Below are 16,865 nucleotides of genomic sequence, written 5' to 3' on the forward strand. Positions count from 1 at the left end.
CTCACACACAAACAGGCAGATGTTCATAGTTTTGTAACCTGTCATGGGACTGATACTGGTCTTGGGTTTTGTTGACATTTAGTTGTCTATTAATTGGAAATTACACATAAACATGTTTTGATTATTGGGTAGAAAAATACTTCTCTATCGACAGAGAAGTATTTCAACAGAAGGTACATAATGATCACATGTGTGTGTGGATATTGCAAAACATTAACAATGTCTGGACAATATCCTTTGGACATTGGCATCACAAATATCAAGTATGATTTATTTTACCTCCTGAACTGTGACAGTTTATGTAAAACTATGCAAAACATCTTTTTACCCACAAGGAAACAAACACAGAGAAGGTGATCATAAAACTCAAAGTAGTCCTTAACCAATGACAGCCAAATGCAATCCAACTCATTGTTCCACATGCAGACTTTATTCCACTGGTTGAGCATGAAGGTTAGAAGGGATGCATTAGTTCTGACTTGGGAAATTATTCAACCATATTATTCAGTAGGGTTTCGTCTTGCTGAGTCACTTTTTGTCTTGCTTCATGAAGAGCCTGCTGGGCCAGAAATTGAGGAATTGATTGAAGTGAATAAAAAACAACAAAGAAACATAAGCAAATATGATATCAGAGGGAAGTAACATACAAGAATTAGATGGCAGAGAAAAAAAGGAATAATGATTGTAGGTTCCTATTAAGACAACTTGTAATGAAAAATATTCTAGCACTAGACTGTTTTAAATGAGACACAAGTGCCTTAGTGCACCATTAGTGTCAACAAACATGATTGCTAATTTAAAGGAATGTTCAGTAGCCTACAAATTAAGCTCAACCAACAGCATTTGGGGCATAATGTTGAGTACCACAAAAATGTATTTTTACTCATCTCTCCTTTTCTTAAAAATAAAAAAGTAAAAAGCAAAAATCAAGGTTACAGTGAGGAATTTACAAATGAAGGGTTTAAAAGGAAGAAATGTGAAGCTTGTAATTTTGTAAAAGCAGAAAAAACTTTATTATTTGAGCTATAAGTTTGTTTTTTTGGAAAAAAGTATATAGCCTTTGTAATTGAGAATATTGGTCATTTTAACGTAGTCTGTATGGGACTAAAAAGAGAGAGACACATGAAATAGAGTGAAGAATGATGGAGAGAGTGAGAGAGGAGGAAAGGAATGTTTGTGTTGACCTTCTGGATGGCTTCTCTGGCAGAGTCATCCTGCAGCGGTTGTGCCTGGTCCAGTGCCCTCTCAAAGTGTAAAACACTGGCCTTGTAATTACACAGCTTCACTGTGTGATACAACAATTGTGCAGTGTAGCATAGATCAAATATACAAAATGACCACATTAATTGGAAAATTAGATTATTAAAATAATAGTTCACTCAAAAAAGAAAATTCTGTCATCTTTTAGTGAACCTCATGTCATTCCAAACCCCCAAAATGGTATGTCAAGCTCCAAAAAGGACAAAAAACACAATAAAACTAAAAGCAAAATAAAAGACCTTACAATTAGTGTGCTTTATTCCAAGTCTTCTGAAGACATATAACTCTATGTGAGGAACAAGCTGTAAGTCTTGTTTGACTGTCATGGTCACAATTCACTTTCATTGTTTGGAAAAGAGTAGCCTGGATATTATGTTATAAATAAATAAAGGTAGACCAATATATCAGTTTTACCGATTAATCGCTGCCAATAGTTACTTTTTAGCACTATCCGTTATCGGAAAAAATCTATGCTGATAGTTTTTTTTTTTATTCCTCTGTGTTTGGTGCTGAATGATTCTACAGATAGAAGAACATCTTGGTTCTACAGAATAAAAGCGGCCTCTAGAGGTGAAAAAAAATGACACGGTGGATTTGCTGTATCTAACTCTTTCATCATTTACAATAATCATTTCTATTTTTATCCTCACTTCAAAGCATATTTTGATTAGATAATCAAGTGTTCTAAATTGAAGCAAGGACATGAAAAGAAAAAGGCAAGTATACAGAAACGTGCCCCATCTGCACATACATTGTGTCTCCAACTTTTGTGAATTGTGAATAATAATTAAACTTATTCCTCACTAAACCTTATCAGATGACATATATATTTACTAAACCCTTCATCTGGTGAATATATAGGCTATAAAAAGCTAAATGTCAAAGTCAGGTAATTTCAAAATAAGAGTCTCTGTTGTGTTTCGGGCTTGTATATAGTTACAAGTCCTGTGTTATGCAACCAATTTACATTTATTTTAGGTTAGTATTGGAATTTGGTTGCACAACAAACTCCCTCTTGGATTTTATGAATTTTGGACTCTCGTTACCTTTAAGTCTGTGCCCATCATAGTAAGGAAAGATGAAGAAAATATTTTTACATTCTATAAATCAATTAAAAAAAACGATTTAAATCGTTATCAACCTTTTCCACCACCTTAGTTATCGGTATCAGCAAAATCCACAATAGATCGACCTCCTTTTTGTGCTCCAAATACAGGTCGTACAGAAGTCAAGACAGAATTTTCATTTTTGGGTGAACTAACCCTTTAATGGTCACAGAGTGTATGACATTCTGGGCAGGATTCTAAGCAATGTAGTTTGGACTCACATTCTGCCTGTGCCACTAGCACACTGGCATTGAGCTGCCATTTATCATCACTGATGTCGTCAGCAGCCGTGAGAGAGCGAGAGCCATAATCTCTTGCTTCAGCGTAATGCTTCAGCTCCAGGTAACAGCGGCCGATCTCATGGAACAACCAGGCTTTCTCTAACCCACCACATGCTAGAGGAACCTTCTCCTCCCACCTACACCAACACATACAAAATAAATCATAAATCAAACATCAGGGGTGAGCATATATTTGTCTGTGTCTATTAACACTAGTACTGTAAGTAAACATTAATTATAGGCAGATGCACTTACACCTCTATAGCTTGATGAAACTTTCCTATGCGTGCATACACACGGCCGATATTGTCCAGAGCTCTGGATTTGCTGTCTGTCAGGTTTCTGTGAAACAAAACACAAACCAAACACACATGAATAATAGGTTATAAACAAACAATTGATGTTAATTAAACCAGCAAAAAGAACAAACAAATCAGCACAAGGTATTGTTCCTGTTCCCAATGGAAGCACACCCTTGCTTGGCCAGCTCCAGGTCCTTCTCATGATGCTTCAGGGCCTCGTCCATTTTCCCAAGATCCATCAGTGCATTACCTGAACAGATCATAAGTGAGAGAGAGTCTCTTAACATGGAGTTCAGTACTGCATGTCTGATTGTGGTGCTATTGATATTTTCCCTTTAGGTGAAGGGGAGATATGATTCCAGATCCGTTTTACCAATGCAGCTGTGCAGGTTCCCAAGCACTTCTGTTTTATTAGGGAGAACCTCCTCAGTCCATCCCTGCACTGTCTTCATGAGCTCACGGGCCTTTTTCAGGCTGCTCTCTGCATTACCTGCACTTAAGGCTGTAAATGACACAAAATAACATGTAAATAAACCACACATACATAACTACTTGAATAGGCCATTGGAGTGTGTTGGCAGTTGCTTGCATGCCACCTCAGAATGTTCAATAAGCACTGACCAATCAGCTATAAGCTTGAGGCTAGACTTCTTCAAACAGGGTAAAATAAAAATATATTATGTTTAAAGCAATTACTTAATCATTCATTTCCAATGGAAATAAGTTAGTATAAAATGGCTATTTTAGAATAGCATGTTTTAACTTTACCCAATGATAATATTGTTACAACTGCACTTAAAAGCAAACAATGATTTATATTAGAAGGACAGAAACCATAACATCATGAGATGGCTTTAATCAAAGTCTTTTTAGCAAGTCAGTCAGGCCACTGGCAGACATTTTTGGAATTCTAAGTGCAGCTCCTATCTACTTGAATGGGGAAAGACTGGAATCTCCAAAATAGTTGGTCAAGATTATGATCAAAACATATTTCAAATCAGCATTAAAATCTGACAACACTGAAATCATAAATTCTTTACATCAGATTACACTAAAAATAATAATTTTACCATCATATTTAGCTAATGCTCATGTTTGTTCTCAAGTTGATTGGCGATGGCTGTATCTAAAAGGTGATTGACTTTAATGTAACAGTTCAATGTAAAGTTATTGAAAGGAATATTCCAGATTCAATACAACTTAAGCTCAATTGCCAGCATTTGGGGCATAATATTGGTTACCAGTCTTGCATTTACCAGAACAGCACAAATGTCAGTATTATGCCACAACTGCTGTCGATTGAGTTTAACTTGTACTGAACCCAGAGCATTCATTTAAATATATAAATTCATACATATGATTTCTTAAATCCAATACTTTTATTTTGGTCGGACGGGCTATGCAGAATACCATAAATACAATATGAGTATCCATCAAATTGGCATCCACAAATTACGTGCAACTCAATGGACGCTCAGACAGCTCAATTGATTGCAATGCACTGCAAGTGTTCCTACCTAATCCTCAGGTTGTTCCTGAGGACTCATCTTTCCATTAGTGTGTAATAGGTCACTTGAGAGGAAAAATGTCTGGTACACATAGAAAAGTAGATAATATCCATCTAAATATTGGTTTGCGTGTGTAATTTGAGAGTGTCCATGACACATTTCTTGTTAGAAAACAAAAGCTCTGACTTTGACCTCTCTCTAACTCTCCAGGGGTTCACCTGTGTCAATCTCCTCCAGGCTGGTGAGGACATAGCAGGTGGGATCAGAGGGGGGGTTGTGGAGAGCCCGATGCTGCTTTCGTTTTCTGTCCTGCTGGCGTGCATACATGGGCTTCTGTTGCCGCCAGAACTCTGTCCGTGTGTCCAGGTATGAGATACAGCCTATGATCAGATCTTGCACACGCTCTCCAGTTCGTATTTTACTTTTTATGAGATCTGTATCGGATCAGATAACAGTTCACTATTCTGAAAACACAGCTACACACACGCACACACACACAAAGATAACACACACAAACATGTTTAACCTAGTTCTACAATAGTTCTATAATATGAAAATAAACACATGTACCCTCATCTTGGAGAAGTTTCTCCAAGTATTTTCTGTCGCTGTATAGCTCTCCTAGAAATTGCTTGGCTGTTCTTTCACTTCGGGACATCTTCTGACCATGTTGTCTCAGTTCCTTCTAATGAGAATGGATCAAATTATTTTGAAGAAACTTGGTGATAATTTACAACAAACAAATACATATTACTTACTGCATGTATTTACTGAATTTAACATAAATGCAGGCACAAAAAGTGGTAGGGTGAGCGAGGGAGGCAGGCTGTATTAAAAGAGAAAAAAAGAGATAAACAATGCCAACTCACCCCATCAGACTTTTGGAAGAAATTCAAGTCTCCGTTAGTCTCCAGTCTCACAGTGAAAGGACCTTTGGAATTAGGAGAGGGAGATGGACAATGATGCTTCAAATGGGTTATGAAATTATGAAAAAATCAAGGTTTCTTAAATGAAAAATGTCATGTTGCAGTGTAATCAAAATATGACCTCCACATTTTTTAGCAAATTATGTCTGAGATTCCCTAATGACTTACTCCCAACAGAGTTGTCAATTGCCTCTCGAGCTTTCTGAATACCCAGTCTGAACTCCTGAAGCTCTGGACGTAGCTTATGGCCTCTGTGATAGTAGACCAATGCAAACTCAAAATTGCCCATAGTGTACAGGGCCTCTGCCTTCTGATACAGACCCTGCAGGAGACATGAGGATGAAATGAGAAAGTCATATGTTGCCTATTAGCAAAAGCTTTTCATCCAAAGCAACTTAAAATATTGGAAAGACAAAACACCTGAAGCAATAGAGTATGTTTCTGATTACTCAGATTCATTTGAATCATTCTTTCATAATCACAAACCCTACATGACTCAGCGTGCTTGGTGGTAATTAGCCAGCTTCTTAACCATTAGGTCATTGCCATTGACAGTTATGGTGTAGTCTTAATTAATTATCAGTACCTGGATAAAGAGGCAAATATGGAAGTATTTGTTTTCTTCCTGAAACTCATCCTGATTCTCCATTTAATTCTAACCACAAACTATAGTGATTGTGTACCCAACGAACAATATCTGGGAACGTTATGGTTCTAAAAATAAAACCTAAAAAGTCCCACAAAAAATTAGAAAATGGCAACATACACTAACGTTAGAGGAACATTCTGTGTTCGCTGGGTAAAAGCTATATACAAAACAAAACATATTTTCAGTTTCCATTCATATAAGGTTTATTGCAATAATTTATAATATCCAGTGTTGGGTAAATTACTCAAAATAAGTAATCCACAACAAATTACTAATTACTTCTCTAAAATGTAATCAGATTACTACTTATTTTAAACAAGACTTGTTTAAAGGAGGACACTCGGTATACTGCAGCCTTCAAAGGATGCGTCCTATCTAGCATGCAGCCTTCCAAACGAGACACAGCCAGGATTGGAAGTCTTTATTAGGGCCCTACTTCTGTTAGCTTCGTCCTCACATAAAGTAATATGTTGCCCCTTCAGGACATTAAAGGGATTGTTCACCCAAAACTGAACATTCTCTCATCATTTATTCACCCTCATGCCATCCCTGATGTGTATGACTTTCTTTCTTCTGCTGAACACAAAGATGTTTTGCTCTGTAGGTCCTAAAAATGCAAGTGAATGGTGATCAGACTTTTCAAGCTCCAAAAATCACATAAAGGCAGTATACAATTAACCCATAAGACTCCAGTGGTTTAATCCATGTCTTCAGAAGCAATGTGATAGGTGTGTGTGAGAAACAAATCAATATTTCAATCCTTTTTTTCACTTAAATATTGGACTGTTTCTCATAAACACCGTTCATATTGCTTCAGAAGACATGGATTTAACCACTGAAGACGTATGGATTACTTTTTAACAGCCTATATAATTTCTGGAGCTTGAAAAGTCTGATCACCATTCACTTGCATTGTTAGGACCTACAGAGCTGAACTATTCTTCTAAAAATCTTAATTTGTGTTCAGTAGAATACAGTCATACACATCTGGGATGACATGAGGGTGAGTAAATTATGATAATTTAATTTTGGGTGAATTTCACAAAGTTCATAACAATTACTTTTGTAGGACATTCTTCATATTGATAAATAATAACGATCTATTGTTTTATATAAATGTGTATTCGAATCCTTCACATTTGTAATAATGATCTCCTGCGTCGTATATACATTATTCGTATTGTTACATCATAACTCTTATGCAGTGTAGATGACCGTTCGCACCGAACACGTCTTTGCATCTATCTGCGCATTTTTCCCCCAATTGTTTTCCTTCGTCAACACGCTCTAGATGGACGTATTTGGCGCGCCAAGTTTTTAGACGCCACGCCAATTAAAAATAACTAAGTGTGTTTTAAAGAAGCAGAAAAATATTCACAAGGTCAACACACCTTAAAGAAATCCTTGCCATCTTTGAGGGATGCCTCGGCATCTTTCAGCGCGCTCTCTGCGTCTCCCAGCTTCACATAACACCTGGATCTAGCCACTAGACAGGTCTTATCACCAGGCTGTAAACTTAAAGCCTGATAAGACAGCAGAGAAGACACTTATTCTATCCAAACTATTTTTTTTTTTTTAACGATCAGTACCGATAAAACACTCCTTTTAGACAATCACATTTATTAATAAATGTGTATTTCCTGTAAAGTATCATTAGCTTACCGCGGAGAAGCTTTCAACAGCTTTAACATACTCTCCCTTGTTAAATAGCTGGTCACCTTCAGCCATATAGGTGGTAAAGGTACTCTTTGGTCCTTGTTCTCCGTTTTCGAACATTTTATCGTATTTTGACTGCACTATATCATCGATACATAAAGCACTGGTCCTGTCCGCTGTATCCTAGCAACGCGCCAAACAAAACCCAGAGGAACCCAGAGGAGCCAATGAACAGTGAGAGGAAATCTGATTGGCTTGCCAATATAACTTCCATTTTGAGGTCTTTAAATTAATATCCGGGTTTAATCAGCATGTGTGTTTTTGTTTTTATTATAACCGTCGCATTTCTGCCTTTAAACCCTCCAAAAATGGGCCTCATTGACTTCCATTGTATGTGGCTCACTGTAACCTCGATTTCTCCTTTTTCAAAGGAGGGACAAGTCGAAATATTTTTTTGTGGTAATCAACAGTCACAAATGCTGTGGAGTGAGCTTAACTTGTATTGAACCTGCAATATTCCTTTAATACATCCCCTGGCTGTTCCCAGTTTGATTTAGTTTTTCTTTTTATGTTTCCTCTATGTTGTAAAGTTGATAGAGCAATCCCCTCAACAATAAAAAGGACAATATTTATTTCAGCAAACCTTTCTACACCTCCTGAAAATATAAAAGGTAAAAAATGACCCATTTATAGTGCTGCAACTACTGAATTCAAAATATTCCTGGTCAGGCAAAATAATCACCTTTGAAATGTATTACAGAGACAGAGAATTTGAGCATTTGGTGAAGGGAAAAACAGAAAGAGGCTTACTTTATTTACATGGCTTTTTAAAAACGGTCCATAGTAAAGACTGTTCCTGCAGAGTGAGCAAAGTCAGGATGGACACTGGCCAAGTTCAAAAGGGCATACTAACATCCTACTATTACTACCATACGGCAGAAGCAGGAAGAGTATGGGTAGTACGCCATTTCAAACTCAGGCTCTGTCTTTCAAATACACTACAGATATTTCAAGAAGGTTTTCCAAACAAATTAATCACGTTTACATTTCCTAACTGGTATATAGTAAACAGTTAGATCAAATTAAGTAAGAGAATGTTGGAGCACAACAAATCAATTAAAGGCTTTAGTGAAAATGATCCAGATAACCAATCATAGTTTACTGATCATGCCCTCAACTTAGATCAATAACAATGTGGCTTGTCGGATATCCAAAACATGTCCCTAAAATATTCTTTAATTCTGAAATGGACACATTGGTGCTATCCAAGCATATATATCTGTCCCTGGGTTTAACCTGTAGGAGTTGAGATGCTAGTGTATCTAAAGAGCATCCATCCGTCAAAAGCTCACATCCAGCGAATTTACAATAAATATACATATCAAAAAAGTGAGTGTATTCCATAGTTAAAAAAAAAATTAAACAGTCATAAACTATCAACACAAAAGAAACACTTTACATTCCAGTAAAAATGTACAATGCAGCAAGGGTTTGAATGGCAACATTGACAAATGAACCTTACAGAGAGGGGTGTGGCCAACAGGTGCTCAAACAGCAAAACTCCAACTCACTCACTCCAAATCTCTGTATGCAGTAGTCTAACAATCCGTATTTGTATGCCCGAATCAATGAAAGAGAACACCTGACCTGCATTATTAACTTCTTAGGAGATTTGGCATGAGGCACTGCATTAACATAGCAATTGTTTGCAATGTTGCATAAATAAAATTGATGGAATTATGACTTTGTACATGTTTAAACAATCTATATCACTAGAGTAATGAATTCCAGCATTACTGTTTTTTTTCACTGACGTGCTTTGGATATAGATGATTTGGACCAGTTTGTGGTCAGTTAAATATGCTTGTGGGGGCTGTGCATGAGATGATGGGAAATGAGATTGAAGTACTATAGAGAGAGAGAGATGCATTTTCTGTCATCATTCACTCACCCTCATGTCTTTCCAAACCCATGTGACTTAATTTCTTCATTTGAATACAAAACATGTTAAGTTATTATCAGTCACCATTCACTTTCATTGTACAGAAGAAAAATGACAGACGAGTATAGCACTTAGCATAATTTGTGTTCCATTAAAGAGTCATACAGGTTTGTAATGACATGAGGGCAAGTAAATGATCATTTTGGGCAAGCGACCCCTTGAAGTACTCTTAGTCAGTGTCAGGGAGAAACTGGATTTGCCAAAGCCATGTAGCACCTTCTTAAAACATTCTGAGTATGATACCCTCATCTAGCAAAAAGATGACCTTCATCATCTCACTTTGTGGTTGAGATCTTTGATAACTGAAAAATCCCCCAAAATTTTGAATTCTTAATTTTCTTGAAAACTCAAATGTAAAATGGTGATGCACTTGGATGACTTAAAAACAAAAAATACAGCTGTACTACAAGGACCAAAAAGGACACTGTCAGAGAAAGCTGTGCAATGGATCACGTTTGTCTGGTACAGAATGGTCACGCCCCTGCCGTTGTCATCTTTGTGCAATTGCAGTAAAACAAGTCAATGGCACAGATGCAGGTCCAACTGTGGGGCCAAAAGGCCACGTTACACCAGAGTGTAGTACAGAGGGCGGGGAAGGGGGGGTGGGGGCAGTCCAGTTCAGGGGAATACGGAGGTTGAGATACTACTGCATACACGCTGGAAGCCAAGTTAACCAAACTGAAAAAAGAAATTTCCAGGTCCAGATGCTGCAGGACAAGAGAGAGAAAAAAAATCTAATAAATGTCTGAAAAGAATAAGAGAATCATAAATGGGGTGAACACTATGAATAACTATCGATCTACAAATCACAGCAACTGTAGAGTATTTTGTAATTTTTATAGCAAGAAACGTGCACTAAAAGGGATCGTTCACCCAAAAATGAAAATTTCCTAATCATTTACTCATCCTCATGCCATCCCAGATGTGTTTGACTTTGTACTGCTGAACACAAACAAAGGCTTTTAAAAGAATATCTCAGCTCTGCAGATCACCAAGTGAATGGTGGCAAGAACTTTGAAGCTCCAAAAATCACATAAAGGCAGTATAACAGTAATCTATAGGACTTTAGTGGTTTAATCAATGTCTTCAGAAGTGATATGATAGGTGTGGGTGAGAAACTAAACAATATTTAAGTTATTACTTTAAATCTCAACATTCACTTTTTGAAAGTGAATGTGGAGTTTATGGTTAAAAAAAAAAAATGGATCGGTTTCTCACCCTCATATATCATATTACTTTTGAATACATGGATTAAACCATTGGAATCTTTGGATTATTTTATTCTGCCTTTGTGATTTTTTTTAAAGCTTCAAAAAGGTCTGGTCACCATTCACTTGCATTGTTAAAACCCACAGAGCTGAGATATTCTTCTAAAAATCTGTGTTCTGCAGAAGAAAGTCATACACATCTGGGATGGCAAGAGGACGAGTAAATGATAAGTTATATTTGAACTTGAACTTTCCCTTTAAATGCATGGCTATAAATTCAGTAATTCAACATGACAATTGTCAAAATTTATTTAGAATATTATCTGTCCTGTGACAGACAGGTTTGTGGTTTGCTCCAATTGTGAGAAAAGAGAGAAAAGTTAGAGTAACTACAAAATCCACAGTAAAACAAAGCAATTTTAAGGCAATTTGTCTATTTCAGTTTAGCATTCGTAGGGCAGTATAGTCTGAATATATCATAAATGGATGAGTAGAAGTAATAAAAGTTTGCCTTACATGAGTTGCCTTCGAAACTGAACCCACCAGGAGCCCCAAAGAATGCTTTGAAGATGTTGTTGGCATCAAAGTCTGAAAGAGAACACCAAAAAAAGACAAATATAAAAGATTAGTCGTCATATGCGGGCACAGAGTGTATAAAATTCTTAAAGTTAGTTTCTCTTTATCAAGGCTTCAGTGACACTCAAAGTACAAATGAATACATATACTTTCACATTACATCATGAAATACATTTATTAATCATGAAATTTGAGTAAACATATCATATTCCATGTTAGGAAAGTCAACAGTACCGCTACTACTCACTACTGCAAAAGTGATGTATTTGTCCTTCATTATATTGACTATTAATTAAATAATTACATGGAAAAACTTGAAGCACTGTTTACTTATGAGAAATAATTGCCTTTGTGTTAATTTAATGTGTTAAACTGGGTTGATTAAGATTCAACTTTGTCATTGTGCAGAGGACAGAGCCAATGAAATGCAGTTGTTTTCGCATACCCCAACTAAGCTGGGGTCAGAGCACCGGGTCAGCCATGAAACAGCGCCCCTTGAGCAGATAGTCAAGGGCCTTGCTCAAGGGCCCAACAGTGGTATCTTGGTGGTGCTGGGGCTTGAACTCCCGACCTTTTGGTCAGTAAACCTCTGAGCCACCACTGGCCCTTATCTTATTAAGACTGACGTATTTTATGTGTTTCCTGTAGCACTTCACAGTTGATTTAAAGATGGCACTGAATGACTTGATGTGGTTTTGTGATGTGACTTTTAATCCCAGCTTTGAGAGTATATCCACGTCTGGAGGTCGTTTGAACAGAGGCATTAAACTCTCGCTACGTCTCATTGAGGAGGACAGCAGAGTAGGTGCATTAATATAGAACAGTGATTAAAACGGTCTTGAACTACCATGGTATAATACAAAATATTAATCTAAATAAATATATGTTCAGTAGCATATTAGTATCTGCCCATGGTATCAAATTGGTTTTCGAAAAGTTAGAAATTTCACTGGTTTTACGTTCTGAAATGTTGGTATTGCGACAACCCTATTCCAGCATATATAGTATTGACAGAAAAAGATAACGAATTTGTGTGTGTGTACAGACCCATATTCATGTCATCATCCTCCAGATCATGGCCGCTGTCATAACGAGACTTCTTCTTGGGGTCAGAGAGCACAGTGAAGGCCTCGCCCACCTCCTTAAACTTTTTCTCTTCCTCCTTCTGCACCTCAGCACTCGCTCCACTGTGTCGATCTGAGAGAAAGACAGGAGACAGAATGTGTGAGATGAAAGATATGCTTAATTCCTCCTTGTGCACTGCTGGCTACAGTATCACCACTGGGACAGACTTATGAGTGATGCAGATTTGTGTTAGCCTTTAAGCAGGTAGTAGTATCTTTCATCACAGGAATTTGTAGATCAAGAATGAAAACGCTTTATGACTTATGTCAATGAGGACATAACAGGAGGAGCCATGAAGAAATGTGTGCAAATGTATGCTTATTTGTGATTGAGAGTACCTGGATGGTGCATTAATGCTCGTTTGCGGTAGGCCTTCTTGATTTCATCTTCAGTGGCATTTTTATCCACTCCCAGAACTTTGTAATAATCTTTTCTCTTGCTCTTCTTTAGCTCTAACTGAGCGTTCTTCAACAGATTCTTGTGTTCTGAAACATCAGAGATGACATGAGATTTGGCACAGCCTTCTTTAAAGGAATAGTTCACTCAAAAAGGAAAACGCTGTCCTCATTCACACACCCTCAGGTTGTTCCAAACCCATACAACTTTCTTCCATGGAACACAAAAGGATTTGTTAGGCAGAATGTTAGCCTCAGTCACCATTCTCTTCCATTGCATCTTTTTTCCATAAAATGAAAGTGAATGGTGACTGAGGTTAACATTCTGCCAAACAAATCCTTTTGTGTTCCACAAAACAAAAGAAAGTCATATGGATTTGGAACCACAATTTTGACGTACAAACAGTCACGGCTGACACGCACCTTTAGTCTTCTCTGTTTGATACACCTTCTCATAGTCTCTGACGGCCTCTTCATACTGCTCTTTGTCCATGTAACTGCAGTATCAAACCAAATGGGTTAATGCTCACACTTAAGACTGTGGACTAGCCTGGCCCCAGAGTTCCTGCCAAGAAACTTTGGTGCCAGCCAATGTGTCTGGGAATTAGGGCTGTTGCGGTGGCAATGTTAAGAGACAATCATCAACAGTAAATGGTGTCATACGGTGGTTGAAGCACGGGGGAGGGAGTGTGAAAAAAATTACGCATTTATAATACAAAAAGTGCATAATTGAATACAAAATAAAAATTAAACCCTTTGTAAAATATCACAAAATACCCCAAATAACATGTATACAAAACTTTTTGATTTGGTTTAACATTTCTGTCTGTTATTGGACTATACTGCCAATTTTATACATCTGAAATGATTATTATATTCCATATGTCAAATTCTGTTAATATTGCAAAACTCCAATATTCAACAACTAAATATCTCTAAACAGCAGGGCAATAATTAAATAGTTCAGTCCTATCTTTGATGGATGTTTTCCTTGTCAGATGCATTTGTGAGTTATGTTTCAAGCTGCACTGAATACATGAACGCAGTGTTAATCTTGTCAACAAAATTACACAAATGTTTGAGGTGTCATTTGTTTCAGTTAACAAAGACAGGATTATGCTGATAATTTTAATTCAAACATTGTTGACAAATGATGAGGAAAAAAACAACACTGCAAGATATTACCAATGCAATGACAATGGTTTAGAAGAAAAACCTGGTTGAATAAAACCTTGTTTATTCAAATGTTCCACTCTTAGTATTGGAAGGAGTTTTTTTCATCTAAGATGCGTGTCGAGAGATGAAATCGCAGGTTCCTGGTAAACTTAAGTGCTTTTTTAATCACCTATTACAGATAGAGAGATGATAGAGACTTTGAGCCCAATCAGCTCTAATAAAATAATATTAGAATTGAAATCTGTGAATCAATGAAGGCAGCGAATGGACAACGAATCTTGAATTTTAAATAGTGTGCATAAAAGGACGCAAGCCCTTTTTTCATGTTGTTTGTTGACATGATAGCACACTCTCCTGTGAGTGAATTTGTGAAGGGATTTCGAGATTGTAACTTCAGTCGGGGACAAATGGGGCTTAGTTCTTACACCTAGTCATGCTGTGCGTTTGGCTTCAGTTGCATGCTCAATACGTATCCTGCGAATACGCAGTTACCGCACTCTGTAGCGCAAAAATCAAGAAGTCTCTAAAAAATGGAAAATTAATACACTCCTGTGATAAAGAATCCACAACACAGATACTAAAGATCTAATACTTCAATGTACTCAATAAATGCCATTATTTGAGGAATTGATTTAAAATTTTCGTATGGTCTTTTATGCAAGTTGATACGTTTACGTCATGTGCATAACTACCGGTGGCACTCTTCCACCATGGTTGGGAAGATGTCATGGTAATGCTCTCAGCCCTACTGGGAATTATAGACCATTTCAAGAATGTAAACAAAAAAAAAAAAGAAAAGAAATTTGATCGGTCCAGACATATTTCCGAGTCCTTTCAACAAAGTCCCTTTTTTAATAGAAGTCAGTCCACTTTTGGCAGCTATTTTTCTATGTAAACAAGCGGCATGAAACTGCAGCTCCTATCTACTTGAATGGGGAAAGACTGGCTTCCCTGGGCCTCAGCACTTGAGGGGAATAGCGGCCCGGCATCCTGGCCTGTCGGCTGTGACGAATGCTCCAACTCGCGCAGGAGTTCCGGGGTGTGGGTCCGGTGAAACATGTAACTCACACCGGACACTCACCACTCCGTTCCTGGACCTGTATAGATGGCAGAAGGTAGAGACCGGTCTCCAGAGGAGAGGCGCGCTCTGTGTTTAAAGGCAGCGGTGATGAGGCACTTCATTGGGTTCGTGCGAGCCCCATGACTCGAGGCGGGGCGACGATGATCCACGGGAAGGGCGTGTCATTCAGTCACAACTGGTATAATAAATTGTGTTTCTTTACCTCAGGTTACGCTATAAATGCAATTATACCATCTTGTATAGCTAATAAGCATGCATAGCTCTCATAGTTCTCGAGTTGATTGACAGACAATTTCTGTATCTAAAAGGTGATTGGCTATTTTACCTGTAAGGCGGGTTGACCATTGGCTGCTGTTGGGTGTTCCAATTTCTCCCATTCAAATGAATAGAAGTGACCCATCTTGGTTTTGACAAGCAAGAAATATTCATGGAACAATGATGTCACGACGTCACCAACGAACATTCCTTGAAACGGTCTATAAAGTTCACTTTACAAATCGTTAAAAAAAAAAAAATCTGGTCTTCTCATTTTGGGGTTTCTTTTGTGCTGATGGACTACACACAATATGCAATATAATGATAACACAATCAAGTAAAATGAATAAACGTTTGTTCATTATAAAAATTTAATTGGCTTTTAAAAAAATAAAAATTCAAAACTAAGGGCAAAGCAAAAAGCAAAAGTGCAATTTGACATATCTTTCAGTTCACAAAGAAATATTAAAATAACAATAATCGTTAGGTTAGGTCATATAATTTCTCCCACTGGCTAATTTCTTTCTCTTTATTTTTATGATTATATTTTTCATAGCATCGAAATATTTTACTGCTGCCATGAAATCAAATGTGTGCAGCGTTTCTCTACAGCTTGATACACATATGCCTGGTGTTCTTTTCCAGCAACGAAAGGCTGTTTTAATGCAATTCTTGAGTGAGAAGCTTCTCACTTTGGGCATGTGAGAGAGGAATAAAGCAAGCTGCTTTTGCAGCAAATCGCTGTCATCATTGTAATGGCGTTATGTTGACTTGTGGTATCAACTAAAGGGATTGCTGATGCCTAATGTTAATATTTTCAATGGGCATTGCGCCTGACAATTTTTGAATTTGTCGGACATTGGGTCATTTTAGTGAAAAACAAAACAGTATTTAGCAGCTAAAAGGAAATCCTGCCCAGCGCTATGTATAAAGCTTCCAGCAACAAGCAATTTGTCTATACTGAATGCAACGGTCATAGCGAATTGGAAAATGTTTAATATACACTAATATACATTTAGTGAGGCTACCCAGGGCAATGCCACTGACATACAAACCAATTGCTTGCTTGCTTGTCTTTTTTGCACCATGCCATCATGCTTAGAACATGATGTTAAACTGTTTCAATCCAATTTAAACAATGCACACTTACCACTGCGCTCTTCTTAAATAAGCCTTAATATAGGACTCATCCAGTTTAATAGCCTTTGTGCAGTCCTCGATGGCCTGCTCCAGTTTGTTTAGCTAAAGACAAAGGGAAAGAGAGAGAGAAATGTCATGCAGGAGTGCCACGTAAATGACAAATTAGATGGAGACAGATGCACACTTGACCCAGTTTCAGAACATGACAAAGATCTTGTG

The 16,865-nt window shown here is 37.4% G+C and overlaps 2 protein-coding genes across 3 annotated transcripts in view; both read right to left on the minus strand.

Moving 5' to 3' along the window:
- Positions 1 to 415: 415 nt before the first annotated feature.
- Positions 416 to 7,844, minus strand: LOC127653361 (outer dynein arm-docking complex subunit 4-like). 2 transcript variants are annotated; one of them, XM_052140033.1, is made up of 12 exons: positions 7,695 to 7,844; positions 7,424 to 7,555; positions 5,552 to 5,705; positions 5,327 to 5,388; positions 5,028 to 5,142; positions 4,676 to 4,891; positions 3,323 to 3,451; positions 3,121 to 3,199; positions 2,903 to 2,989; positions 2,588 to 2,784; positions 1,185 to 1,285; positions 416 to 556 (listed from the first exon to the last, which is right to left on the minus strand). In XM_052140033.1, the coding sequence occupies exons 1-12, from the start codon at positions 7,806 to 7,808 to the stop codon at positions 488 to 490; spliced, it is 1,455 nt and encodes a 484-aa protein (XP_051995993.1). In that variant the 5' UTR covers positions 7,809 to 7,844; the 3' UTR covers positions 416 to 487. The 2 variants fall into 2 exon arrangements, with proteins under 2 accessions (XP_051995993.1, XP_051995992.1); XM_052140032.1 differs by having other exon boundaries at positions 3,088 to 3,199.
- Positions 7,845 to 9,916: 2,072 nt separating this feature from the next.
- Positions 9,917 to 16,865, minus strand: part of LOC127652346 (dnaJ homolog subfamily C member 7-like) — a 34,055-nt gene continuing 27,106 nt past the window's right edge. The window contains exons 10-15 of the mRNA XM_052138459.1: positions 16,657 to 16,748; positions 13,418 to 13,491; positions 12,938 to 13,084; positions 12,522 to 12,671; positions 11,415 to 11,486; positions 9,917 to 10,397 (exon numbers count right to left, since the gene is read on the minus strand). Coding sequence (XP_051994419.1) covers positions 10,360 to 10,397; positions 11,415 to 11,486; positions 12,522 to 12,671; positions 12,938 to 13,084; positions 13,418 to 13,491; positions 16,657 to 16,748 — 573 coding nt within the window. The 3' untranslated portion in view covers positions 9,917 to 10,359. The remainder of the gene's footprint in view (positions 10,398 to 11,414; positions 11,487 to 12,521; positions 12,672 to 12,937; positions 13,085 to 13,417; positions 13,492 to 16,656; positions 16,749 to 16,865) is intronic.

The sequence above is a fragment of the Xyrauchen texanus genome, chromosome 12 (genome assembly GCF_025860055.1).
Source record: "Xyrauchen texanus isolate HMW12.3.18 chromosome 12, RBS_HiC_50CHRs, whole genome shotgun sequence".
In the NCBI taxonomy this organism is placed as follows: Eukaryota; Metazoa; Chordata; class Actinopteri; order Cypriniformes; family Catostomidae; genus Xyrauchen; species Xyrauchen texanus.